General features: G+C 53.4%; 1 protein-coding gene across 1 annotated transcript; it reads left to right on the forward strand.

Annotated features, from left to right (window-relative positions):
• The first annotated feature begins 382 nt into the window (after positions 1-382).
• LOC102863100 (collagen alpha-1(I) chain-like) lies at positions 383-16,736 on the forward strand. Its single transcript, XM_006889300.1, has 51 exons — positions 383-500; positions 2,235-2,429; positions 2,554-2,588; positions 2,676-2,711; positions 2,820-2,921; positions 3,718-3,786; positions 4,026-4,070; positions 4,218-4,271; positions 4,456-4,509; positions 5,060-5,113; positions 5,273-5,326; positions 5,624-5,677; positions 5,760-5,804; positions 5,921-5,974; positions 6,079-6,123; positions 6,247-6,300; positions 6,561-6,659; positions 6,742-6,786; positions 6,884-6,982; positions 7,111-7,164; positions 7,314-7,421; positions 7,518-7,571; positions 7,822-7,920; positions 8,081-8,134; positions 8,223-8,321; positions 8,793-8,846; positions 9,040-9,093; positions 9,212-9,265; positions 9,374-9,427; positions 9,858-9,902; positions 9,995-10,093; positions 10,671-10,778; positions 11,215-11,322; positions 11,510-11,563; positions 11,701-11,754; positions 11,973-12,080; positions 12,169-12,222; positions 12,321-12,374; positions 12,509-12,670; positions 12,769-12,876; positions 13,040-13,147; positions 13,243-13,296; positions 13,395-13,502; positions 13,845-13,898; positions 14,012-14,119; positions 14,492-14,545; positions 14,880-14,987; positions 15,078-15,360; positions 15,470-15,660; positions 15,957-16,199; positions 16,321-16,736. Exons 1-51 carry the CDS (start codon positions 386-388, stop codon positions 16,465-16,467), a joined length of 4,404 nt encoding a protein of 1,467 aa, XP_006889362.1. The 5' UTR covers positions 383-385; the 3' UTR covers positions 16,468-16,736.
• The last annotated feature ends 10,638 nt before the right edge of the window (positions 16,737-27,374 follow it).

Raw genomic sequence — 27,374 nt, forward strand, 5'->3', positions numbered from 1 at the left:
CCAGCTGCACCCCAGCAACAGCATCTCTGGCCCAAGCAGGGCTGGGGGGCTGGGGAAGCAGAGCTGCAAAGGGGGGAGACGTGGGGGTGGATTCCCTTCCCTTTCCCTCCTCCTCCCCCTCTCTGTTCCAGCTCCCAAGTTGGGGGCCGGGCCAGGCAGCCCTGATTGGCTGGGGGGCGGGCAGCCTGCTCCCCCTCTCAGAGGGGCAGGGTTCCTCCCTGCTCTCCATGGGAAGGGTTTAAAAAGGGCCCGGGCCAGGCAACGGAGCAGACGGGAGTTTCTCCTCCAGGGTCAGAGCAGGAGGCACGCGGACTGTGAGGCCACGCATGAGCGGACGCTAACCCCCCACCCAGCCGCAAAGAGTCTACATGTCTAGGGTCTAGACATGTTCAGCTTTGTGGACCTCCGGCTCCTGCTCCTCTTAGCGGCCACCGCCCTCCTGACCAATGGCCAGGAGTTTGGCCAAGAATTTGGCCAAGAGGCGGGCCAAGAAGAAGACAGTAAGTCCTAAACTTTTGGGAGTCCAGGGCTCCTAGGTATCGCTTGGGGTCTGCGACTTCAGTTGAGACTTGGGATGCTCAGCGCTTCAGTTGAGAGTCTGGGGAAGGGGAGGGAAATAGTGAGGGAACCTTGTTCCTCTGCTCCCCAGCAGAGAAAAAAGAGTGTACTTTGGGAAGGGAATCGTACCCCACGTCCTAAGAATGAGAGATGAGCATGGAGTATGGAGTGAGTTGGTACAGGAGGGCGTCCTGAGTGCGCACTGTGCAGCGTAACGCAGAAAGTGGGGATCTGGGCGTTGCGTGGAGGAAAGGGACTTCGAAAATGGGGTGGGGTCTCTGAGTTGCCTATGTGGAGCTCAAGATGTGAAAGCAATCAACAAGGCTGTGGGATGATTCATATGGAAAGATTGTTTGCTCTCTCTGCAAGCTAGACAGTGTTCCCGGGGGCTGCGGGGGTGCTGGGTCGCGGGGGGAGGGGGCGCAGAGAGTGGGCGGGTTGAAGGATGAGAAGCTTTGCCGCGGACTTGACTTGGCAGAGCAGGAGCCTTGCGCCATCTGCCGATTCATACTAAGCACTGCGTCTCCCTGGCCGGTGCATTTGGATGCTGGGGTCGGAAGCGCGGGGATGTTGCGTGGCGGGGACCCCATTCCTTGACTTGGATGATAATAAAGCAGGAAGTAGGGAGATAGTCCCCGTCTCCAAACTAAGTGGCTAGACTAAACCCAAACCTGTTGTGGTTGAGTCGATTCCTACCCATAGCGACTTTATCAGAAAGAGAACTGCCCTATACGGTTTCCAAAGCTAAACGTCTTTTGGGAGGCGACAGCTGATGTTACTTTCTGATACTAGCTGAGCGCTTAATCACCGCGTTACCAGGGTTCTTTTTTAAAAAAAAATTGTTTGTTTTTCGTTTTTCTTTTTACTGAAGTGGCTGGCCTCTGGAATCGGCCCCTCCCGTTCCCTTTGCTTAGTGTTGCCCGCCACCTAGTGGTCGTGGCGGTAGATGCTGGTTCTGTGGGTTTGATTAACTTGATCACTTTGATTACTCTTGGATCTTTGGCTAAAGAGCGGTCTTGAGGGATTAGCTGGCTTTGGGAGGCAGGGATTGGCTTCAGAGCCAGCTTTTGAGATGTCTTAGCGTTGAAGGTTAGAGTGTGTCCTAATTTAGAGGTCCATCTTCAAGTCTCTGGGTGAGACGCCTTCAGTCAGCCCTGCCCATCCGTCTAGCCCCCCCCACGCCATCCCACCTGCTCGGGGTTCAGAGGCGGACCCAGCCCTGCCCACCCCCTTTTTGTCTCCACCCCAACCACGCCCTCTCCTTGAGAGCCCCTTGGGGGTTCTTCCGGGCCTCTCCACTTCTCCCCATCCCCTCCCGGACCTCGTGGCTTTTTATTTCCCTTGGCTTCAACGCCTATGGGCTGAGGTTGGAATTGGAATTGGAATTGGAAGCCTAAAGCTTTGTTTAAATTCCTGAGAACTGGAAGGAGTTAGGGCAGCCCTGGCCCGGCGCCTCAGCGCTGTCACTGGCGCTGATGAGGAGCAGATGAGCTTTTAAGCATTTGGGAAAAGATAAAAAAGGGGGGGGGGGAGAGAGAAAAACAAGGAGGAAGAGGAAAGTGGAAAATCTAAGTGTGTCTCTAGGGCGGAGGGGGAGGGTTGTATTGGGACTGCTGGAGCCCTGAAAGGGGGCACGAGAGCCCTGCTGACAGCCCCCTTCCTTCTCGCGCCCCCAGTCCCAGCGATCACCTGCATACAGAATGGCATGAAGTACACCAACCGAGACGTATGGAAACCCGAACCTTGCAAGATCTGTATCTGTGACAATGGCGACGTTATTTGTGAAGAATTGACGTGCTTAAACGTCTCGCACTGTCCAGGCGCCAAAGTGCCCGAAAACGAATGCTGTCCCATCTGCCCTGACGGCGAGGGTACGTGTAGGCCCGGGGCCTGGGTATGGGGGGCTGTGCCCTTGCTCCTGGGAGCCCCCTGTCGCTTGAAGAGCAGCATCGCTGAGCCTGCCTCCCTCTAACCTGCTTCCCTTCTCCCCCTTAGAGTCATCTCCCGACCAAGAAACTGCTGGAGTCGAGGTAATCCTTCGCCTTTGAATTTTGCCACTCCGGTCAAGACTCCCCATTGCCCTCCCTTCTCTAAATCTGTTTCTTTTTCCTCTGTAGGGACCCAAAGGAGACACTGGACCCCGGGGCCCAAGGGTAAGTGTAGTGGGCTCTTGGCTGCTGTGGGCTCTTGGCTGTCGTGGGCTGGAGAGCAGTGTGACCCCTGACCAGCTCTCACTCAGGCCCCGTGCTCTCATTGTGCAGGGTCCTGTCGGCTCTCCTGGCCGAGATGGCATCCCTGGACAGCCCGGACTTCCAGGACCTCCCGGACCCCCTGGCCCTCCCGGACCCCCTGGCCTTGGAGGAGTAAGTGGATAGTTGAGATAGGCACTCACGGAAAGCCTTCTCTCTCTTTCTCTTCCATTTCCCCTCCTTGCAAGTGACATGTTTGGTTTTGGGGTGTTGTGTGTTTTTTTTTTAAATGTCAGTTTATCATTTCAAATTTACTGAAAAGTGGTGAGAATAATTCAAAGGGCTCTCATACACAAGTCTCATTCTGCTGCATTGGTTTTATCAGTCTCTCACTATATATATGTATTATTATCATTGGTTTTTTTGGTTGTTTTCTGACCCACCTGAAAATAAGTGTCTGCTACTATAGCCCTTTGCTTGTAAATACTTCAGTTGCAATTCCTAAGAATATTATCTTACATGACCGTAGCTTGATCGTTAAACTGAGGAGACACAGTCCTAACATCTACATATTCAGTTCATATTCCAGTTTTACCAGTGTCTCAATAATGTGCTATCTAGTAATTTCTTTTCCTAACTCAGGAGTAAGGTAGAATTGAACTTAATGGGTCATGTTTCTTGCCATCTGGAGCATTTCCTCTGCCTTCCTTTGTCCTAACAGTGACATTTTTTGAAGAATCAGATCTGTTGTTTCTTGTATTGTCCGTCTTATTTGGGTCTATATGATGTATTCTCATGGTTAGGTTCAAGAAGTACATTTTTCCCCAGGAAGATCTTACAAGTAATGTGTCCCTCCTGGGCCACCACTTCAGGAGACATGCTGTCAGTTTGTTCTGTGATGGGTGGAGTCTTCTTCCTTTCAATTCACTCATGCATATTCCGTCTTGTTTTGTCTGGTTTTCTTCTCTAGAACTTTGCTCCCCAGATGTCTTATGGCTATGATGAGAAATCATCTGGCGTTTCCGTACCTGGCCCCATGGTAAGCCGCCCAGATGGAAGGGATACCGGAAGAGAAGTGGCTGGGCATCCGGAGGGGAGGGCTGGTATTGGGAGAATAGAGATCTTGGGAGATGAGGACCACCCATGGGACCTCAGAGTCTAGAGGAAACACAGGACAACTGGATGCTCCCAATAGGAACCACTGGGGAGCAAGACTGCATCCCTGTTATGCTCACCCACACCCATGTCAGCAAGCCCCCTTTTCTTGTCTGTCTGTAGGGTCCCTCTGGTCCTCGTGGTCTCCCTGGCCCCCCTGGTGCACCTGTGAGTATCTAGCATGTCTATTTGCAACAGTTTGGGCTTGGGTACTATTGGGATGAATGTGGGGAAGGGGATCAGAGATCTCTTGGCGGGATGGGGAAAGGTTGACAGAGACTGTCCTTCTAACCTCTCTTTGGTTTTGTTCCCCAGGGTCCCCAAGGTTTTCAAGGTCCCCCTGGTGAGCCTGGCGAGCCTGGAGCCTCCGTAAGTATTTCCCTAAATTGCTGTCTCTGTAAGATTCTTACCTTTCTACAAACATACTATAGTCTTTGCTGTTGAAGGACCTTTCCTCTCCCCGCCCCTCGAGTCTTCCTCACTTCCTATTTCCATTCCAAGCCTTCCCCTTCTTTATCCTGGTAATTCTAACATCTTCTCTTATCTCTTCTAGGGTCCCATGGGTCCCCGAGGTCCCCCTGGCGCACCTGGCAAGAACGGAGATGATGTAAGTAGTTTCAATGAAAAGATATCATCTGACTCCCACCACCCATGTAGACTAGCCCCCCCCAATAATCTTTACCCCACTGTCCTCACTGCCTTTGGGGGGTGGTACTCAGTAGAAGGGGGCTGAGTTCTCCCTGATGCACAAGCCTGCCTGGGACCCTTTAACAGGGTTCTTCAGTCTCTGTGGATTGGTTTTCTTTATCTCCTCAACATGGGCAACTGTTCTTCCCTTGTCCCCAAGTACCTTGCTGTCATTTCCAGCCAACTCGCTCAGGGTAATCAACTTCCTGGAGCTGAGACATTCTGAGTGTCTTCCCCTCCCCCTCCCCTATCTAGTGAGATAAAAATGCGCATGGCAGAAATTTTTTCAGAGACTCAAATGTCATCAAACAAGGGTTTCATAATAGCTCGCTGTACACCAGCTTCTAGATGCAAAGAGAAGATTCTGTACCCCTAAGCTTGACCTTCCACCATCCCCAGAATCTGTAGACTTTCTATACTTTTCCAGCCCAGGGCTTAGTGGATGTGATGGCCTTTTCTTCCCCTGTCAGGGTGAAGCTGGCAAACCTGGTCGTCCTGGTGAGCGTGGACCTCCTGGGCCTCAGGTAAGTAAAGTGACGTCTCCAGATCCGGGGCTTCATCGCATTTCCGTTTCATTAGCTTAGTTATGTTGATCATAGGGAAGCTGTGTCCACATTGGTGTTTTCTAACAGATCTTTCTGTGTGTGTGTGTGTGTGTGTGGTTTTTTTTCCCCTTTCCCCAGGGTGCTCGGGGACTTCCCGGAACAGCTGGCCTCCCTGGAATGAAGGGTCACAGAGTGAGTCTTCTTTGATTCATCTAAGCTCTCAAAGTCTGTAGCATCCCGTCATTCCAACCCCCTTTTTCCGAAAGATTCTCATGTGCGTCTTGGGTGGGCAGTGATTGCAAAAGTCCCAAAGGTTATACAATAGATATGTAAAAGAACTTCTCTTCATTGAAAAAGAAGTCTCATTAAATGAGTTGGACCAGTTGGGTTTTAGCCTAACTCCCAGACAGGCATTCTCTTATTCCAATAAGCATCAGGATGGTCCACACCTCCACAGGGTCTCACCTTGGTCTCCTTTCTTTATCCTAGGGTTTCAGTGGTTTGGATGGTGCCAAGGGAGATGCTGGTCCTGCTGGCCCCAAGGTAAGAGCTTGTCTGTGTGCTGTCCTCCTCCTTCTCCCTGTCCTATCAACACATGCCTCACCCTCACCTTTCTGCTCCATAGGGTGAACCTGGTAGCCCTGGTGAAAATGGAGCTCCTGGTCAGATGGTGAGTACGTCCGGTTCTAGAGCAAAAGGAGGGAGCAGAGTGTTAGGGTGAGATGGAAACTCATGGAGAATGGAGTTGTTCCTCATCTCATTTAGTTTCTCTTGATTTTGTGTTAGGGTCCTCGTGGTCTGCCTGGTGAGAGAGGACGCCCTGGAGCCCCTGGCCCTGCTGTAAGTACTCTTAGCCCCTTGAGGAATGTTCTTGAACCTCGGAAGGGGGTCTTCCAGGAGCTAGAAGAGCACTCAGTAACCAGGACTTCCTCTTCCTCTTATAGGGTGCTCGTGGTAATGATGGTGCTACTGGTGCTGCTGGACCCCCTGTGAGTACAGACTGGGTCTCAGACATGGGTGGCGGGGCCAGCTTGTTCTGAACTCCAGTCTCTTGGGTGTGGCTTACACCTTCCACCTTCCTTCTTGCTAACATCTGTCTGTTTACTGCCCAGGGTCCCACTGGTCCTGCTGGTCCTCCTGGTTTCCCTGGTGCTGTTGGTGCTAAGGTGAGACCCCATCCTCCCTCCAGGTGTAGCTCCCATGGGCCAAGAAATGATGTTTTCCTGCTTCCCAAACCAGAGAGATAAGGAGGGACAAGAAAGGAGCCCACTCCCCAACACCTTTATCCGGGGACTCCCCCCTTTGACCTTGGAATCCTCGTCTCCAGTCTCCTGACCCTGTCCCTTCCCTACTCAACTCTATTCAGAAATGAGGTTGAGCTCCCAGAGTTACTCCTGATGCTGATGTGTCTTTTCTTCCAACTCAGGGTGAAGCCGGTCCCCAAGGAGCCCGAGGCTCTGAAGGTCCTCAGGGTGTGCGTGGTGAGCCCGGCCCCCCTGGCCCTGCTGGTGCTGCTGGTCCTGCTGTGAGTGTCCCCTCTCAATGCCCACTCTGGCTCCGCCCTCGGGTCCTTACCTGCCACTTACCCACTTTTCTTTGTGCCACAGGGAAACCCTGGTGCTGATGGACAGCCTGGTGCTAAAGGTGCCAATGTAAGTCTTCCACCCGACCTCAGCGCTGCCTGAAGTCCCCACCTCCACCTGCCCTGTGCCCACTCCTAGACCCTCAACTATGCTCTGCCCCCCACAGGGCGCTCCTGGAATTGCTGGTGCTCCTGGCTTCCCTGGTGCCCGAGGTCCTTCTGGACCCCAGGGTCCCAGTGGCGCTCCTGGTCCCAAGGGTAACAGTGTAAGTACCACACACTTGCTTTGCCCCAATCCATGCACTGGCCCCACTGTGGCCCTCTTTTGGGGAGACTGAAGATTCAAGCCACCTGAGCACCCAACTCTCAGCTCACTCTCTTCTCCCCTCTGCAGGGCGAACCTGGTGCTCCTGGAAACAAAGGTGACACCGGTGCCAAGGGAGAGCCCGTAAGTACCTTGCCACCCCTCCTGCAGCCCACCCCCTCCTGTCCTGTCCTGGACACCCTTGAGGGATGGGATCCCTTAATCGGCTGAGGAAGCCCCTACCCCACTCCAGGAGCCTCACCCCGGTCCACCCTCCTCTCGCCCTCTTTTAGGGCCCCGCTGGTGTTCAAGGACCCCCTGGCCCTGCTGGTGAAGAAGGAAAGAGAGGAGCCCGAGGTGAACCTGGACCCACTGGTCTGCCTGGACCACCTGGCGAGCGTGTAAGTACCCCTGGTGTGCCATCTCCCACTGTTCCCACCTCCAGTGCCAGCCTGGTGCCTGGATGTCCCTGAGCTCACTGACCCTCTCACCTGCAGGGTGGACCTGGTAGCCGTGGTTTCCCTGGTGCAGATGGTATCGCTGGTCCCAAGGTAACTTTTCTTCCTCTCCCTGACATGACCTTCCTCTTGTGGGTGTACGGTCTCCCTTCTTCCCCAGTAGTTTTCACTACCCCTGCTGAGGGTTAAAGAGGGTTCACTCTCTCTTCACACCTAGCCTCCCCTCCCCACCTCTCAATGCCCATCTGAACCAGCCCCCTCCCTGGAAGAAAAAAATTGGTCTATAGTGGAGAGGCCTAGACTTGAGACCTCAATCTTTCCTTTGCCTCTTCCCTTCACCCAGGGTCCCGCTGGTGAACGTGGTTCTCCTGGCCCTGCTGGCCCTAAAGGTTCTCCTGGTGAACCTGGTCGTCCCGGTGAAGCTGGCCTGCCTGGTGCCAAGGTGAGACTCCAGCCCACTGGTCAGCTTGGCCCGGGACCCTGCCTACCCTGAGAGAGTTCCCATATAGGAATGGAAGTGGAGGCAGAGTCTGTCCCCAGGAGTTCTCCCTCTTCCCCTCCCCCTCTTCTCCTGTCCTCCTCACATCTCTCTCCCCCTCTAGGGTCTGACTGGAAGCCCTGGCAGCCCTGGTCCTGATGGCAAAACTGGTCCCTCTGTAAGTATCATCTCCCCCTGTGCCCGCTCCCCATCTCTCCCACCTGCTTGCTTTCTGGCCTCACCACTGCTTTTGTTGTCATCTTCAGGGTCCCGCTGGTCAAGATGGTCGCCCTGGTCCCCCAGGTCCCCCTGGTGCCCGTGGTCAGGCTGGTGTGATGGGATTCCCTGGACCTAAAGGTGCTGCTGTAAGTATTCCAGGAGGAGCAATGCTCTGCCTTTTCCTGGGCCTCAGTTTCTCTGTCCATGAAGTGGGGAACCCTTGCTGGTTCTGCTGTCACTGCTCTCTCCATGGACATAGTCTCCTAGGGCACACCTTCACGCTTGTGGTTTATGCTGTTGTGTGCTGTCATGTAGTCGCCACAAAATCTTGATGGAGTTCTCAGTGGGTTCAAAAGGAGATAGAAGCACTTTTCAATTCAGGTAGCTGTAGACCTGGGGGCAGAAGTGAAGGAGCCTGAAAAGGTGTCTGTTTTAGAGAGAGTCAAAGGGATCCAGCCCTGAAGGCAGCAGGAGCATTTTCCCAGCAGCCTACACTGGTCAGGAGAGCTTGCAGAGCCTTCTAATTGGAAAGGCCCTTAAATGATTCTACTCCAAATAAACCAGAGGGACCTGGGAGGCCAGGTTCCCTGTTCACCCTTCACCTTTTCTCCTCACAGGGAGAGCCTGGCAAAGCTGGAGAGCGTGGTGTTCCTGGACCCCCTGGTGCTCTTGTAAGTCTCTTCCTTTGAACCTAGCCCTTTGGGCCCCCTCCACATAGGAGGGTTGTAGGAGGCCTCACTGTGCTGGCAGGAGGCACCAGTGGGTCTGCTTGGTCCCTGAGCACCCCAGGCCCCATCTACCTGCACCCCTCTTCCCCAAGTCCACCCAGCCTCACCACCCTGAATTCTTTTTTCTCCCCTACAGGGTGCTCCTGGCAAAGATGGAGAAGCTGGAGCTCAGGGACCCCCAGGCCCTGCTGTAAGTGTTTCGACTGGGAGTCCTGGCAACGGGGCACTGGGGAACAGGCCTGGGGAGATGCTGCCTACCCTTCGTCTCCTCAGCCCTTCCCTGACCTCAGCTTTCTCCTCCACAATAGGGTCCTGCTGGTGAGAGAGGCGAACAAGGTCCCGCTGGTGCCCCCGGATTCCAGGTGAGATGTAATGACTGTCAGCAAGTGGGAGCAATGTGGGGGACACCCCCCTTGTTCTCTCCCAGGCTCTAAATCCTCTCTCTTCCCTCCCTAATTTCCCACCTGTAGGGTCTTCCTGGTCCCGCAGGTCCTCCTGGTGAAGCTGGCAAACCTGGTGAACAGGTAAGAGGTAGCAGCTGACCCGAGGGATGAGAATACAGAAAACATGAGGGAGAGGCCAGTCTTCTTAGCTTATAAGATGACCATAAACTAAAAGGAGGGAGTTTAGACACCAGGTGGGACTTACATAGAAGCTGCCAGTCTACGTGACACAATCTCAAAGAAACTCTTTTTAGAGCTTCTAGAAGTCTCTGTGACTTCTCAAGCTTTTTGATCATGATTCTTGGCCTCAAGTTTGCTGGGGAGGTGGAGTGTTTCTGATATATCCCAAGAAGGAATAGAGGATGCTTCACAATAATCCCAACTCAGTGCTGAGAAGGGGCGCATCTGTAAGCCTGGACCTCAAGGGCCAGCCTCAAGGAGGCAGAGGACAGGAGTTCTTGTTAGTAGGAAGCCAGGTGGACATTGCTCACATGTCTTCCTCTCCCCTCAGGGTGTTCCTGGAGACATTGGTGCCCCTGGACCCTCTGGAGCAAGAGTAAGTAGAGCCTACGTCACAACTCTCCATCAAGATTCCCTGCCCTTGACCTTGTCTTTGGAGAAGCCATCATGTGTCTTGTCCTCTTCTAGGGCGAGAGAGGTTTCCCTGGCGAGCGTGGTGTGCAGGGTCCCCCTGGTCCTGCAGGTCCCCGCGGATCCAACGGTGCTCCCGGCAATGATGGTGCTAAGGTGAGAACAGGGCTCTTGTCAGCAACCTTCAGACCAAAACCAGTTGCCTGTGATCAAAGTCATCAGTATAAGAGAGAGACAAGCTGGAGTGGTTCCCCCACAGCCTCTGGGCCATGAGTCTTTCCTCTTAGCTGGTGCCTACCTTTGGCTCAGAACCCAGCCTGGGAGACTCAAGAGGGCCTTGGCCTTTAGAGTAGTGAGAGAAGATCTTCACCCTGAAACCCACAGCGTCCCTTTTCAGCAGGAAGTAGCTAAGAGAATACGCCATCCCCTTTTCCTTATGACTCAGGGTGAAGTCTCTCTCAGGGAGGAGTGATAGGGAATGGCAAAGGACACACTGACAAAGAAGATTAATCAGAACTGGCTTTGACAAGCACTGTGGCATTTGGACAAGAACAAACTGGGAGGAGGGTAGAGAGAATAGTGCAACAATGAATGAGTGGAAGCCCAAAATCTCTGTAAATGTTTATGAAAATTAATAAAATATAATTTAAAAAAAAAAAAAGAGGGCCTTGGGCCTGTGACCCTCTCCTGAAACCTCAGACTTCATTCTCACTCCTTCCTAACTACTTCCTAGGGTGATAATGGTGCTCCTGGAGCCCCTGGCAGCCAAGGTGCCCCTGGCCTTCAGGGAATGCCTGGTGAACGTGGTGCAGCTGGTCTTCCTGGACCCAAGGGTGACAGAGTAAGTTCAGCCCCCTCTCCCCTGAGCTCTATGTCATTCCCTCTCTCTCCCTGCCTTGAAGCTCTCTCAGCCTTTCTCCTTCCTTCCCTCTGAAAGTCTCTTCAGAAGAGCAGTCTCTTCCCCTTAAGTCTTCTTTCTTTCTCTTCTAGCCTCTTGCCTGGTGAATCCTATCCCTGAGGTCACCTTCTGTGCCCTACCTCATCTTCTCTACTGTCAGAGCATCTCTCTCCCTGAGTTACCATGGTGATGAGAGGTGGGGCCAGCTCTTTGATAGAAGTTCTCTTAGCCATTCCCTACACAAGTTAGCAGATTCCTAATGTGGATTCAACCTCAATCTCCTGAAAAGCTCTTGAGTGTAGGGATTTATCTAGTCCCAGACATGAACAGGGACCTCTTGGCCGCACACTGGAAGTCTCAGACGTTTTTCTGTCTTTAGGGCGATGTTGGTCCCAAAGGTGCTGATGGCAATCCTGGCAAAGATGGTGCCCGTGGTCTGACTGGCCCCATTGGTCCTCCTGGCCCTGCTGGTGCTTCTGGTGACAAGGTGAGCCCCTAACATGCAGCTTCCCTGAAAACCTGGCTGTGGATCTTTGAGGAAGGCCCCTCTTGCTATGCTGAGCTGGTGGCCCAAGAAACTAGACAGATGGGGAGGGGAAAGAGACTCTCCAGGACTTATTACCTGGAATTTTCAAGATGAGCCACCTGACTCTGAGCCTCTTGTCTCTTCTTAGGGTGAAACTGGTCCCAGTGGCCCTGCTGGTCCCACTGGAGCTCGTGGTCCCCCCGTAAGTATAATTGGCCCTGGGTGAGGGGTCCATATTAGGGCCCTTCGCGTCCTTTATACTATATTCTGGCCCTCTATCTGTCCCCCATCCATCTCCATCATTGAAGCATATCTCAGCCTGCCTCCTTTCTCTTCTAGGGAGAACGTGGTGAGACTGGTCCCCCAGGCCCTGCTGGCTTCGCTGGCCCCCCTGTGAGTACCAAGAATTCCTTCATTTCCCATCAGCATGGGGACCCTGGGACCTTGAGCAACCGAGATGAAGATAAGACCTTTGGCCTCAGTTAAGGGAGGAGGGTCCTCGTCCATTCCAGCATCTTCTTGTCTTTGGTTACTGCTCCTTCCCCAGCCACGTGAAACCTTCCATCTCTCCCCGTCCCTCTCTTCCACTTACCGCACCTCCCCCTCCCCAGGGTGCTGATGGCCAACCTGGTGCTAAAGGCGAACCTGGAGATGCTGGTGCTAAAGGTGACGCTGGTCCCCCCGGCCCCGCTGGACCCACAGGAGCCCCTGGCCCCATGGTGAGTACCCTACTTCCTTTGCTCTGAGCTGCTGGCAGGCCCCAATTCAGGACTGACCTGGCCTTGACATCTCTCTGCTCTCCTGCAGGGTAACGTCGGTGCTCCTGGACCCAAAGGTGCCCGTGGCAGCGCTGGTCCCCCTGTAAGTAACCCCACCACTTCCTAAGCCCCTCTGCAGACAGCATTGGGCAGCCGGGCGGCCAAGCTGATTGTTCCTCTGACTCCTTTGTTCTTTCCCAGGGTGCTACTGGTTTCCCTGGTGCTGCTGGCCGAGTTGGTCCCCCTGGCCCCTCTGTAAGTATCTGGAGTGAACATTCACTGCTCCAAGGGTACAGGCATGGGCTGTATCAGAAGGCTGGTCAGCCCACGGAGGCCTTGGTGCTGCCTCAGAATCCACTGAACTCTGACCACCCCATCCTTCTCTCCAGGGAAATGCTGGACCTCCAGGCCCTCCTGGCCCTGCTGGCAAAGAAGGCGGCAAAGGTCCTCGTGGTGAGACTGGCCCCGCTGGACGTCCTGGTGAAGTTGGTCCCCCTGGTCCCCCCGGCCCTGCTGGCGAGAAAGGATCCCCTGGTGCTGATGGACCTGCAGTAAGTGAGAGCTCAGATCTCAGCAGCTCCGGAGGGTGCTGTGCCCCAGGTCTCCGTGGCACCTGGAAGATGCCTCACCCCTTGTCTTCCTCCCGCAGGGCTCCCCTGGTACTCCCGGACCTCAGGGTATTGGTGGACAGCGTGGTGTGGTCGGCCTGCCCGGTCAGAGAGGAGAAAGAGGCTTCCCTGGTCTTCCTGGCCCCTCTGTGAGTATCTCCACATGTTGGGGGACCCTGAGAAGACCCATCATGGAAGGATCAGGCTGGGGGTGGACGAACCCGAGGAAGAGCTTGGTAGAGAGTGCCTCTGTGGGTCCGTGGCCTCCTTCATCCTCTCTCTGGCCTAACTCTTGCCTCTCTTCTCCTTTAGGGCGAACCTGGCAAACAAGGTCCTTCTGGCTCAAGTGGTGAACGGGGTCCCCCTGGTCCCATGGGTCCCCCTGGATTGGCTGGACCCCCTGGTGAATCTGGACGCGAGGTGAGCAGCCCAGCCTGTGTCCTCTGCAGGGTCACCAGCCTGAGCCTTCCTCCTTGGGGCTGACCCCCCCCCCCACTCGCTCTCTCCCCTTTCAGGGCTCTCCTGGTGCTGAAGGCTCCCCTGGACGTGACGGATCTCCTGGCCCCAAGGTGAGACATGTCCTCCAAGCCCACAGCCTGTCCGACCCTGCTCCCACCTGGCCCCCTCAGCAGTGGCTGACCTGTCCCTCGCCCCCTCTCCCTCCCAGGGTGACCGTGGTGAGACTGGCCCTGCTGGACCTCCTGGTGCTCCTGGTGCTCCCGGTGCCCCTGGCCCTGTTGGCCCTGCTGGCAAGAGTGGTGATCGTGGTGAGACTGTAAGTAACCAGTCTGACCTGGTCAGGGGAGGGACTGACTCGCTAGGCCAGGATGGATGCCTGACCTGACCCAGACTCGGGTGATGGGGTACTTTGCAAGATGTTTGAGCCCTTGGTTTCCCCAGAAAATCTGAGCCATGCTTCAACCTCAGGGCTCCATCTTCCCAAGGAATAGGACTGGTCCCCAGGTGCTGGGGAACCTGCCTCTCTAAAGGCAGGGTGGGACAGTGGTTTCTGGGGATCAGAAAGGTGATTGCCATGGTGGGAAAGAAGGTGGGAAACATCTGCTTGGGGGGGGGGTGTCTCCCTGACCGGATTTAATGCTTTCTCTGCTCTCCCCAGGGTCCTGCTGGTCCTGCTGGTCCCATTGGCCCCGTTGGTGCCCGTGGCCCCTCTGTAAGTGCCCTGCTCCGGACCCTGTGCCTCTGAGCCTTTGTTCCAGCGTGGATAGAGTCCCACCCAACACTAATGGACCTTCTATCTGACATTCTGTCTCTGTTCTCTCCTAGGGACCTCAAGGCCCCCGTGGTGACAAGGGTGAGACAGGAGAACAGGGCGACAGAGGCATGAAGGGTCATCGTGGCTTCTCTGGTCTCCAGGGCCCCCCTGGTCCTCCCGTGAGTATACTTAGCCCTTCCCAATTGCTAACTCTTCTCTTGACTTTCCCCATGCTGTGCTGTATGATTTTGAGGGGCTACTGCCTCAGTTTCTCTCTTTCTGACTCCTTAGTGTGGCCTGGGATCCGAAGATTTATTGGCATTTCCAAGTAGCTTCTGGGAGATCAAGGGATAGAGAGAGAGAGAGAGAGAAGAAGCCTTCTAGAAGATATTTCAGCCTCCACAGGGCTAGAACTATCCTAGAGCTAGAGTTTCAGAATGACTAGACTGGAGGAGAGAGCAGACTGCCCTCACTGACCCTCATCTCCCCACCCAGCTCCCCCAGCGGCTGACCCACACTGGACCTGACCCACCTTTCTATCTCTCCTGCAGGGCTCTCCTGGTGAACAAGGTCCCTCTGGAGCTTCTGGTCCTGCTGGTCCTCGTGTAAGTCTTCCATCTTTCCTCCCAAAATCCCAAGTCCAGACTCACCTTGTGACCCCTTGCCTGAGACACAGGTGTCCCTCACCTTCCTGGAGCAGGGGATGAGAGGAGAGAAGCAGAGTGCTGGAAAAACAAATCTGATCTGGCCCTCAGAATCCCTCATCCCACAAAATTATTCTTCCCACAATGTTTCCACTCCTAGTGGTTGGAATGAGTGGGGAGAGATGGAAGCCACGGGCCAGGGGCTGGCAGCGGGAGGTGGGCTTCTCCACAAGCATATGGATTCTGTTGTGCTGCCCTGAAGGGTTGCTCTGACCATCTCCTCTTTGCTCCCCAGGGTCCCCCTGGATCTGCTGGTTCTCCTGGAAAAGATGGACTCAATGGTCTCCCCGGCCCCATTGGACCCCCTGGTCCTCGTGGTCGCACTGGTGATGCCGGTCCTGCTGTAAGTAGCCTCTGCCTGCATCTGCCTTGCAGCCCTCTGGCCTAAGCATACTCGGACTCTGGTAATCCTCTCTCTTCCCTCTGTACACAGGGTCCCCCTGGCCCTCCTGGACCTCCTGGTCCCCCTGGCCCCCCCAGCGGAGGTTACGACTTCAGCTTCTTGCCCCAGCCACCTCAAGAGAAAGCTCATGATGGTGGCCGCTACTACCGGGCCGATGATGCCAATGTGGTCCGTGACCGTGACCTCGAGGTGGACACCACCCTCAAGAGCCTGAGCCAGCAGATTGAGAACATCCGGAGCCCTGAAGGCAGCCGCAAGAACCCTGCCCGCACCTGCCGTGACCTCAAGATGTGCCACTCCAACTGGAAGAGCGGTGAGGGTCACCTCCTCCTCCTCCAGCTGTGACAGAGCTGAGCTTGGGGTTCTCATGCCCCCCAGATGGCCCACCTCCCCTGACACCATCTCTTCCGGCCCCCCCACAGGAGAATACTGGATTGACCCCAACCAAGGCTGCAACCTGGATGCCATCAAGGTCTTCTGCAACATGGAGACGGGCGAGACCTGCATCCATCCCACTCATCCCAGCGTGGCCCAGAAGAACTGGTACATCAGCAAGAACCCCAAGGAGAAGAGGCACATCTGGTACGGCGAGAGCATGACCGACGGATCCCAGGTATGTGAGCTGGACTTGGGAGCCACTCTCCTGAGATGGGCTAGTCCAGTACTGAGAGGGGCCATGAGGGAAGGTTCTGGGGGCTGCTAACCCCTTGCTAAGTGTGTCACATAGAACTGAGCGGGGCAGCAGGTAGTCCTGGGTTCTTGATACTGGCTTGGACTCTTAAGTGTCTACAGATGAGTGTCTTGGACATTAGTTAGGATGATCTCAGGGGTCACTGGCACAGGGAGGTAGGACTAGAGGCTCCTCCACGGTCATGGTCACTCACGCCTTGCTCTCCACCACCACTACAGTTCACATATGGCAGCGAAGAGTCCGACCCCGCCGACGTGGCCATTCAGCTGACCTTCCTGCGCCTCATGTCCACCGAGGCCTCCCAGAACATCACCTACCACTGCAAGAACAGCATCGCCTACTTGGACAAGTCGACTGGCAACCTCAAGAAGTCCCTGCTCCTCCAGGGTTCCAACGAGATCGAGATCCGGGCCGAAGGCAACAGCCGCTTCACCTACAGCGTCATCGAAGATGGTTGCACGGTGAGTTCCCTGCAGGGCCCCACCTCCCCAGGCCTTGGGGTTCCAAACAGGCACCAGCTCTCCTCGTCTCACCCCTCTCACTTGGTAACACCCCTCTCTCGTGGTTTCCCTTTCACCCCAGAGTCACACTGGAAGCTGGGGCAAGACAGTCATCGAATACAAAACCACCAAGACCTCCCGCCTGCCCATCATCGATGTGGCTCCCTTGGACATTGGCGCCCCAGACCAGGAATTCGGCATCGACGTTGGCCCTGCCTGCTTCCTGTAAACTCCCTCCACCCCAATCTGGCTCCCTCCCACTCAGCCCACTGCCCCTCGATCCTGGAAACAGACAAACAACCCAAACTGAACCCCCCAAAAAGCCAAAAAATGGGAGACAATTTCACATGGACTTTGGAAAAGATTTTTTTTCTTTTGCATTCATCTCTCAAACTTAGTTTTTATCTTTGACCAACTGAACATGACCAAAAACCAAAAGCGCATCCAACCTTACCAAAAAAAGAAAAAAAGAATAAATAAATAACTTTTTAAAAAAGGAAGCTTGGTCCACTTGCTTGAAGACCCATGTGGGGGTAAGTCCTTTTCTGCCCCTTGGGCTTATAATACCCCAACTCTGCCCTTTCTGTTCCTTTCTCCATCCCCCCTTTGGGGCCACCCCTCCACTACTCCCCAGATCTAAGTTTCCCCAAAAGACACAGGAAATCATGCATTGTCTGCCCAGCAACCAAAGACAATGCTCAAACATCCAAATGGCTCCCCCGCCCCCAGCCCACTGCACTGCCCCTCATCTAGCACCTCCAGTCTCTGGGGGACCTGAGATTCTCAGACTGCCAAAGAAGCTTTGCCATCTGGCACCCCATGACCCCTGAAACACACTCCTCTTTGTTTTCGAGAGGGGTGTGCCGGGGGAGCCCCAGGCCACGCGCTGGGTCTGGAGGTCAGTCAGGGACCACAGGCAGAAACATGGGATCTGGGGCGTCCATCAGCCCTGTGCAGCAGGACTGGGTCAGATACTGTTCTGTTCCTTGTGTAATTATGTTGCTGAAAGACTACCTCGTTCTTGTCTTTATTGTGTCAACCGGGGCAATTTCATGGGGCAAGGATGGAAGGGGTTCCTTGTTTTCTATCAAAGGTGCTACATCGATGTAAGGGGTGGGTGGGGAGGGAATCATTGGTGCTATAGAAGTTGAGATGCCCCCCCAGGCCAGCAAATGTTCCTTTTTGTTCAAAGTCTTTTTTTTTTATTCTTTGTTTTTGCTTTTTTTCCCTCTGTGGATGGGGACTTATGTGAATTTTCTAAAGGTGCTATTTAACAAGGGGGTAGCTGCAGGCTCCAGCCAGCACCCGCTCCCTTCCTACCCTCTCTTCTTTCTGCCTTTCTTCTCGCTCTTTTCTGGAACCTTCTCTCCTGCAGCTTCATCCCATCCTACTGCCTCTCTCTCTCTTACTCTCTTCTATGTCTTCTCTTCCTCTCTCTCTCTCTGGGTTTCAGAGCACGACTTTCCAAAGCACAAAGCAGTTTTCCCCCTAGGGGTGGGAGGAAGCAAGAGACTCTGTACCTATTTTGTATGTGTATAATAATTTGAGATGTTTTTAATTATTTTGATTGCTGGAATAAAGCATGTGGAAATGACCCAAACATATCTGCATTGGCCTCTAATTTCCTTCCTTGGAGTTGGGGAGGGGAGATGTGGGAGGTGATTTGGAGTGGGTGGGCTCGCTTCTCTTTTGCCCTTGGCCAGTCCCCTGCCCACCTCCCCTTCCTCTTCAGTCCCCTCAGTCCTGCCCCTTCCACTTGCTTTTCTTATTCCTCAACCCTTTTTCTTTCTCTCTTACAACCTTTGCATATTTCAGATCTTTTCCTCTATAATGCCCATTCTCTTTCCTTCGCATCAGGGTCCTGGTGGCCTAAGCCTTATGTCTGCCATTTGCCTCCCAACTGAGCCATCACCTGTCCTTGTGTTCTCCCTACTCTGGGCACCCTAGAAGGTTTTGGGCTGTGGGCGGGGAGACAGAGGTAGAATTTGGTTGGAGTGAAGATTCCTAGGTTGGAGAAGGCTCTGCTCATGGAGACGCATAGGGTAAGGTAGGCGAGGTTATACGGGAGAACCAAGGAGCTCTTCTGCAAGGCCTCCTTTTTCCCAGGGCCTGGGTTGGTGGGCTGGGCAAGCATGAAGAGTCACTGGGCTTCTCCCTCCTTCCCATCTCTGAGATCCAGCCAATGAGATCTAGGCAACCAAGAGGTGAGAATACACTCTGCTCCTCTTCCTGGGCTCCCAGGGGGCAAGGGAGCAGCCCAGTCCCTCAGCCTCAAGGAAGCCTGTGAGAGGTGCAGTTAAGGCAGTCCAAGATGTGCTCTAGAAGCATGGATGTCCCAGTCCACTAATCACACATCAAATCCTTTCGTTTTCTAAATGCACAGAATGAGTCTCCAGGTGTGGTGTGGCCGTGGGAGTGATTTCACCCAGCCCCTGACTCCTGTCCTGGCCTCATCCTTGACTTTGCACAAAGTGCTTCCTCTCTTCCCCTCCGCCTCCCTCCCTCTCCTTTTCTTCTACCCTCTGCTTGTCCGTCCCTCCTTGCCTGCTGGAGAGCCTGAGGACCCCAAAAGGAAGATGACTGGCCAGTGTCCAGTCTCAGGGAATGGGGACACGCATACATGGGCATTTGGGGGCTGCACAGAAAAGACCCTGAAGAACCAGAAGCCTAGAGCAGATAAAGACCCAGAGGCAGGGAGAAGATGACAGCTGTCCACCCCTCTCACCCAAGGTCTCAGGGCCCGACCTCAGAGGAAAGAAAAGTCACGGCCCTCCCTCTGGGCTACAGAGCAATGGCCAAGTCTACAGCCACTAATGCTGTGGTTGTCATGAAGTATTCAGGGCAATTAATTATGGCCTTTAATAATTCATTCTTAGCATTTCTGCCACAATTAGAGCTGTAGAATTTAAGTGTAAAGAGGAGAAGAAATAATGGCATAGATAAAAGTTTATTTATATGCAAATCCCCCAGAGTTGTGTGGAGCCTACTGATTGAGTCATCGGTCCTTGATGGATTGGTTATTTCTAGGTTAAACTCAGGATCCCTGGATCTCTTGGCTGTCCCCACCTCACATCTGTTCCCATAGGGAATCCAGAAGCATTCCGAATCCCACTACCCACTTGTTCCCCCTCCCTAGCCTATCCCACCAGGCAAAAAGAGTCCCTGCTTATGGAACACATCTGCCCACTTTTAGTTCATTCTTTAAGTCTTTTTCTCTGCCTGAAATGATACCTTTCACTTCTGCTCACAAGGCTGTCCAGTCTCCAGAGCATTCTCAAATGACTCTGGGTTCCTCCATCCCACTGCCCAACTCAGGCTGAGTTCTGCCCCCACCCATTCCCCGCTGAGTTCCTAAAGCACTTCAAGTCTACAAAATCAGTCTCAGCTGGTGTCTAGGAGGTTACTGTCAGTTCTGCATTGTTGTGTTTCTCACCAGTTATTCACATCGGGCCAAACAGCGTTCCCTGAGGCAAAGGCACTAAGCATATACATACACACACGGGTGAGACTCAAGACAGAGTGAGTTAGAGTGGCAGTGCTTGTAGTGGGAAGCTGTGTGCCCTTGTGCATGGGTGTGAGTAGCAGTGAGAGGAACAGCAAGTACAAACAAGTCTAGGCTAAGAGCAAAGGTGAAAGGTTCTAGGCCAGGGCTCCCAGAAGCAACACTAGCCACGTATTAGCAAATATGCTTTCTTTAAATGGCACGCTTTGGTGAAAACAGGCTGAGGCTCGATTGGCATTAGACCCAAACAAAGAGCAGAGTAGGGAATTTATCTATTTGGAAGCGACTCATAGCCGACCCTGCGGGGAGTTTCCAGAGGCAGCTAATCTCATGGGAGGAGCGTGTCCATCCTTCTCCTGCAGAGCTGGTGGATTCAAACCGAGGGTCTTTGGGGTTGTAGAGCAGCTTCTTGTCACTAGGCCACCAGAGCTCAAACAAAGAGCAGAGTAGGGAGTTTCTCCATTCCGCGTTGGCCAGTTGGGGAAGTCGCATCAGTTTGAAGGAGCTGGGTCATTTGTCATTTTCTTCAGCACTGTCTGTTTTTTTGTGTTTTTTTGGGGGGTTGTTTGGGGCTTTTTGCGCTGTCTGTTTTGTGTCCTGGGCTGAGTCTTAAAACCATGTCTAGGGAGCTCTGGTAGCCTAGCAGTAAGAAGCTGTGCTGCAGTTTCAAAAGCCTAAGGTTTGTGTCAATCAGTTGCTCCATGGGAGAAGGGTGGGCAATCTCCTCCCGTGCTATTTACTGTGTCTGAAAACCCACTGGAAGATCAGTTCCAACAGGAGTGAATGTTAATCAGATTATTTACTATTTCCTAGAATACACAGACACATTCAGGTAGGATCAGCAGATTGGAATTACTGGTTTCAAACTTACACTTTCCAGTTTGCTCTCTGCAAAAAATCAAAGTTCTTCTGTCCAGAGACGGCCACCGCCAGCGCTTGAAATATGGCTCTTGTGATTGAGACACTCACTCAGTTTTTAATTTTACTTTCTTTTTAAAAAAAAAAATTAATTACTGTTTTTGTGTGTGTTTACCGTCAAATCAGATCTGACTGGTACAGGAGGAGATTGTCCCTCCTTCTCCAGCAGAGCATCTGGTGGATTCGAACCGTGCACCTCTAGTAATTTTACTTTCTTTCCATAGCTGCTTACATTGGGCAGGACACTTCTTAGCAAAGGGGGTTTTGGTTACATTATACACAAATCTACACATGTGCACATGAGTGTGTGTGTGTGTGTGTGTGTGTACGTATGTGAACACATGAGGTGTGCACCACATGTCAGATGTGGTGGCAGACACTCACGGGCAGGCCTGGTGTGACAGTACTTCTCTGTGCAGGTCCTTGTTGGTGTCACGTGGTGTGGGGCCTGGTATGCGGTTTGAGTGTGTGTTTAGGACAGGAGGGGAAGGGGACAAAGAGACCATTGTACCTACCACATTCACAGCTCAAACCCTCCTTTCTGCTGACATCACAGCTGCCCTAAATAGAGCTGCCCAGACCTGCTCCCCCAGACCCTTGCAGACCCCTGCACAGTGGCAGAGTGCCTGCTGTCCCCAGCACCGTTCTATGGAATGCATCGATGTGTTCTCTCTAAAGAAATGGACCTTATTCCTGTGGCTAATTTTCCAGTCAAGTTCAGATGGAAATTTTTAGAGAAGGAAGAAGCTTCCTATGGATTCATAATTCATGCTACTCTTCCAGAACCCTGTTGTGACCTGAGGCCATCTCCTGACAGGATTTTCTATGACTGAAGTGTGGTGGATTCCACTCCTTTCCAGCTTCTGAACCTTCAGCTTTCCTGATGCTTCTAGGATTTGCCTAGATGAAGCTGGGTAAGATTGAGGATGGGGAGAAGTTGAGAGGGGGCTTCCTAATTTGAAGGGAAAGAGGGGACTGTGTCTAACGGGAATAAAGACGAGGCTTTGTGTAGACGAATAAGTGACCGCTCACAAAGCCAGCAGCCACATGACAAGGTGTGCAAAGCTGCGTGAGTGTGCAAGACTGTGAGAGGCTACTGTGAGAGTATGAGGCTGCGTGAGTGTGTGAGCATGTGATGCTGTGTGAGCGAGTAAAGTGTGTGAGTGATGCTGTGTGTGTCAGGCTGTGTGTGAGACTGTGAGTGAGGTGTGCCAGTGTACGAGTGAGGCTGGGTGAATATGTGTATATGGAGATATATGTGGTGGGGCTGTATGTGAAGTCGTGTGAGCGAGTGAGGTTATGTGTGTGAGGCTGTGATTGAAGTCGTGTGAGTGAGGTTAGTGTGTGAGGCTGTGGTTGAAGTCGTGTGAGGGAGGGAGGTTAGTGTGTGAGGCTGTGTGAGTGTGTAAAGTCATATGAGAGAGTACAATCACGTGTGTGAGTCTGTGTGAGTGAGTGAGGTTAGTGTGTGAGACTGTGAGTGAGGTGTGCCAGTGTACGAGTGAGGCTGGGTGAGTATGTGTATATGGAGATGTATGGGGTGGGGCTGTGGGTGAAGTCGTGTGAGTGAGGTTAGTGTGTGAGGCTGTGGGTGAAGTCGTGTGAGTGAGGTTAGTGTGTGAGGCTGTGGGTGAAGTCGTGTGAGTGAGGTTACATGTGTGAGGCTGTGGGTGAAGGCGTGTGAGTGAGTGAGGTTAGTGTGAGAGGCTGTGAGTGAAGGCGTGTGAGTGAAGTTGGTGTGTGAGGCTGTGAGTGAATGCGTGTGAGTGAGGTTAGTGTGTGAGGCTGTGGGTGAAGGCGTGTGAGTGAGTGAGGTTAGTGTGTGAGGCTGTGGGTGAAGGCGTGTGAGTGAGTGAGGTTAGTGTGTGAGGCTGTGAGTGAAGGCGTGTGAGTGAGGTTAGTGTGTGAGGCTGTGGGTGAAGGCATGTGAGTGAGGTTAGTGTGTGAGGCTGTGGTTGAAGTCGTGTGAGTGAGGTTAGAGTGTGAGGCTGTGAGTGAAGTCGTGTGAACGAGTGGGGTTATGTGGATGAGGCTGTGTGAGTGCGTGAAGGCGTGTGATTGAGTGAGGTTACATGTGTGAGGCTGCCTGAAGTTGTATGAGTGAGTGAGGCCAGTGAATGTGTTTGGAAGCTGTAGGAGGAAGTGAGGTGGGTCCAACCAAATGGCCTCTGTGCGGACTTCGAGGTGGGGCCCGTGTGGGTGAGTGTGTCTCACTTCCAGCCTGCTCACTCATCAGAGAACAAACGTCCATGGAGTCCTGCACACACGACTGCACACTTGAGGGTGCGTGGAGGTTTGCATTGAACAGAGTGGCTTCCTCACATGTACGGAACCGCAAGGGCGTCGGTCCAGGCATTGGGGGTCCGGGTGCACAGATGCAGGAAAGATGGCGCATGAGGTCTAGATGAGAGAACAGGGGTGAAGCGGGACAAAGAGGGGACGGTGTAGAGAAAATGAGAAGCAGCATGCTGTGAGAGGGATGACATTCTAGTTCTAAAGTTCCAGGGTGAGTGGGAGCCCCAGGCTGGTGAGAGCCTTTGTCTGTGCCCTCCCATCCTGCCTTCCTCGCTGTGCTCCAGAGACAGGGTTTCACAGTCAGGCTGGGAGCGTATTGACAGGCAGGAGGCAGGACTCTCAGCCTTGGTCTTTGCCTGGAAGGGTAACTAGACCTTTAAGTACATGGAGAGTCCAACACTTTGCAGAAGATGGGCTAAACAAGGCCTGGAGGGAGGGAGTTTGGCACACAGGGTGCTGACGTGTGTGTGTGTGTGTGTGTGTGTTCATTGCTGACAACGTGGTGAAGCGTCCTCCAGGCACATTTAAAGGAGGCCACAGGCCACGTAGTCAAGTGCTAAGTGAATTTGCTGCTTTGGGGCCATTCTCTTCTCCTTAAGCCTGAGGAGAACCCCAATGTCCACCTGGAGGGCTTGTGTCGGCGGAAGCAAGGAAAAGGGGCTGCATTCTGAGTTTGTGTTGTTCTGAGGTGAACACGTAGTCACAGTCACAAAGCCAGCACTGCCCAGTGCAAAGAAAATCTGAGACCCAAATGTGTTCTCAGTTACTAGCACACGTTAAACTAAAAGGGAAAAGAAGTGGATAAAATTCATTTTCAACACTAGCTTTTATTTAGAGTCCCTGGTGGGGCCAGGTTCACATGCTCAGCTACTCTCCGAAAGGCTGGAGGTTTGAATCCACCCAGAGGTGGCTTAGAAGAAAGACCTGGTGATCTACTTCCAAAAAAAATCGATTGCTGAAAAAATGTACAGAGCTCTCTGCTTGCACATGAAACCAGCTGGAGCAGGAATCGGCAATCAACAACCACCTCCCTAACGACCGTCAGTCTGTCATTCCCCTGAATATTTTTACTACTATGGGACTTTAAAGCCCTCCTACTTTATCTTGTTACTGTTCTAAGAACTTAACTGTTACTAAAATTGATTTATCGTTGCGTGCCATTGAGTCGGAACCGACCCATAGCTGACTGTCCAGCAGGTGTTCAGAAGCAGTTAATCGCAGGAAAGGAGATTGCTCACCTTTCTCCTGCAAAGCAGCTGCTGGGTTCGAGCCATGTGAATGAAAGTTACTGTCATTTGGTCCATCCTGTCATTCTGAATAGTGCAACATCTGGTGGGAGGTGAGCCCCAAGGATGATGCAGATTCTGTCCTCCCCCAACCCCTAGATTCTCAAGGAGAGACTGGACTTTTTCACAGGGCTTGGGATGGAAATGGAACCCTTTTAAACTTGATCTCAGAGGGCAGAGAGATGCCACAGACTTTGGGCTTTGGTGTCATTTTTTGTGAGGGCTTGCTACAAAAACGTCAGTATTCCTGGGAGCCGCTTTCTCACCAATTCTCCTAACACCCCGCAAGCGTTCTACAGTCTCGCCGTCAGCTGGGTAAGCCAGCTGCTGTGCGGCTGAGCCGCAGCTGCCTGCTCCGTCAGACACCAAACCCCAACACACGCTCACGCAGGTGTGTTGGCCTCGAGGGAATTCTCTGTGAAACGGGGTGCTTGCACTCATCCCTGTGGGGAGCCTCTTGGACAAGAGAGAAGGGTCCCTCGGGAGGCTGAGGCCAGCTTTACATGGTGTCTTGCACCTGCAGACCTAGCCGAGATCATGCCAGAACAGGGCAGAGCTGGGCTATGCATCGAGACTTGTTAACATGAAGGCGAAGAGGACACACTGGGCTCTTGGGGCAGCTGCAGGCTGGAAGGCAGAGTAGTATGAGGGTGGAGGTAGGTGTTGTCTGAGGCTATTGGTGGAAGGAGGTAAGGAGAGTGCAGGCCAGTTGCCACTGTTTATTTCTCTTTGGTTATTGATGTGAGGGAGGGGTTCACTACTAGGGGAACCTCACCCATCAGAGTGAGGTGTCTGTGCCCCCCTGGGGACTTAGTGTGACAGGGCGGAGGGAAGACGTGGACCCAGGCAAAGCCTGTGTCTCTGCAGTCACGCTATCCTCCCCGCTACTTGTCTGGGCCACTTCCTCCCAGGCTGCCAGCCAGGCTCCCGTGTGCTCCTGGGAGGCGGACAGGGAGGAAGGTGTTGCCAATACCTCAAGGCCGGAGCTGGCCTCAACATTCCTGGCCAAGGCAGGAAGAGCACGTAGAGGGCCAGGGGACTGAACAGATGAGTCAGAAAGAGAGGGCAGTCCCCTTCTTGACGTGGCTGGGGCCAAAAAGGAGCTGCCCAACAGCCGCTCAGACCCTCCCATCAGCACCAACTCTGCACCTCTTGTGTTCTCATTCTGATAGTGGGCCCAAGAGGGAAGCGGAAGTCACCAGGAGGAACTCAGAGGTCACCCAAAAAAACCATTTGATTAGGAGGTCGGAGGCTCACCCTACAAACCTTTATTAGCACATACACCGTGCCACCACCTGCCTCAGGGAGCACTTACAAAATGAATGCTTGGTTCATTGATAAATCAAGGGCAGAGATGCCCAGCAGAGAGCAGGAGGGCTGGATGACAGCAGTAGAACTTGTATCAGTGACCTTGGCCATCCCTTAGTTCAGGGCAGAGGGCTAGTGTCCTGAATTCTGAGGAGTTCCTCAACAAGATGGTACCCAGCATGCATCTGGGCAGGGAGCTCTGGTAGCCTCGTGGTAGGAAGCCATACTGCAATCCCAAAGGCATATGGCTCGAATCCACCAGCTGCTCCACAGGAGAAGGATGAGCAATCTCTTCCCATATAATTTACTGCCTCTGAGAACCGACCCATTGGTACACAGTAAACAAAACCAAGACGTGCAACTGCACACCTTCGCTGAGCACCTACTCTGTGCGTGACTGGAACCCTGAGCCCCCGGGGTTTCTGTCCCAGTGCAGGAGGGCTGGGGAATTGCAAAGCGTGTGGGCTGGATTCGCAGGAGCCATGTCTAAGGAGGTGTCATTGTGCAAAGACTGGAACAACTCCAGTTGGGGGAACTGTTGACAGCACCTCCTGCCCCCCCTTTATTTGGGTCTGGCTTGTGTGAATCCAAGGGGATTGTGAGATTGGGGGTGGCATCAGGGTGGCAGTAAGCAGGGAAGGAGCTGATCTGCCTTGGATGTAGCCACTTGGGAACAAGCTCAGGCCTCTTCATGGTCAGCTGAGCTCTCCAGCGCCCCGTGGGGACAAGCTGGTGACTCTCAGCCCAGCAAGGACTCTTGGTTCTGCACCTCTGTCCTGTTCCTAGAGGACCCCACCAAGGGAGAGGCTGTTGGTCTTGAGACATTCAGGGCCCTGCACCCCAACCATCTCTCTCTTTCTATGCCTCCCATATCTAGATTGGTTCCCCCAAAACAAGATGTACAAATGGGCCCTCTCTCCAGGAGATCTGAACAGATCCATCAACTGTCAACTAAATCTCCAGAAAAGGCCTGATCCCTGCTTCCAGAACCTCTCAGCTCCCCAGCCAGCCAGGTAGGATCAGACATGCCAGGCTCTGCCACTTACTTGCCCTATTAGCTTGGGAAAGTCACTAACCCTTCCTGAGTTAGAGTTTCTGTGTCTGTAACGAGCCACTCACACTCTCTATCAGGGAACTCTGGTGTCCGAGTGGTAGGGAATGGCGCTGTCAACCCCAAAGCAGGAGGCTCCACGGGAGAAAGATAAGCAGTCGATTCCTTTGTGATTTATTGCCTTTAAAAACCCACTGGAGGGTCAGCTGTGATCCAGTCCCTACAGTTTCTTCTGAGTCCAGGGCCGCTCTAACAGCTCCCTTCCCCTTTTCTCAAGAATGTCTGAGGAAAAAGGCAAAACGCTGAGTGCACAGGGCAGGCAGGAGGCAGACAGGCCCTGATTGCAAGTGGGGGTTCCCAGGAGGAGGCAGTGCAGGCTGGGGAGAAGGCAGCTGAGAGGAAGACTCTGGCAGAGAGAGAAGGAACAGAGCAGCAGAATCTTCATTCTGTGCTCCTGACTCCATATTCCATCACATCTCTGTTCTCAGCCTGGATGCAGTGGGCCAGAGCACGGGTCGGCAGGCACGATATGACCACGGCTGCTCTCTGTGTGGGACGAGAAGGGCAAGTGAGGCCAGGGCTGCAAATGGAGGACAGCAAGGGAAAGGACAAGGGTGCTGTGAGAGCCAGGGCCTGACCCTCCTGCTTCCCAACCCTGACCTCGGGTCCCAGCTGCCCAGGGATCACCTCTGCCATTCCTCACCAACTGTCCCAACCATCTAGTTCCCACAGAGAGGAGGTGGGCACTGTCCAGCTGGACCCACCTGCCGAGGCTC

Source organism: Elephantulus edwardii, unplaced genomic scaffold (assembly GCF_000299155.1).
Source record: "Elephantulus edwardii isolate Elephantulus edwardi_28Jun2011 unplaced genomic scaffold, EleEdw1.0 scaffold00077, whole genome shotgun sequence".
In the NCBI taxonomy this organism is placed as follows: domain Eukaryota; kingdom Metazoa; phylum Chordata; class Mammalia; order Macroscelidea; family Macroscelididae; genus Elephantulus; species Elephantulus edwardii.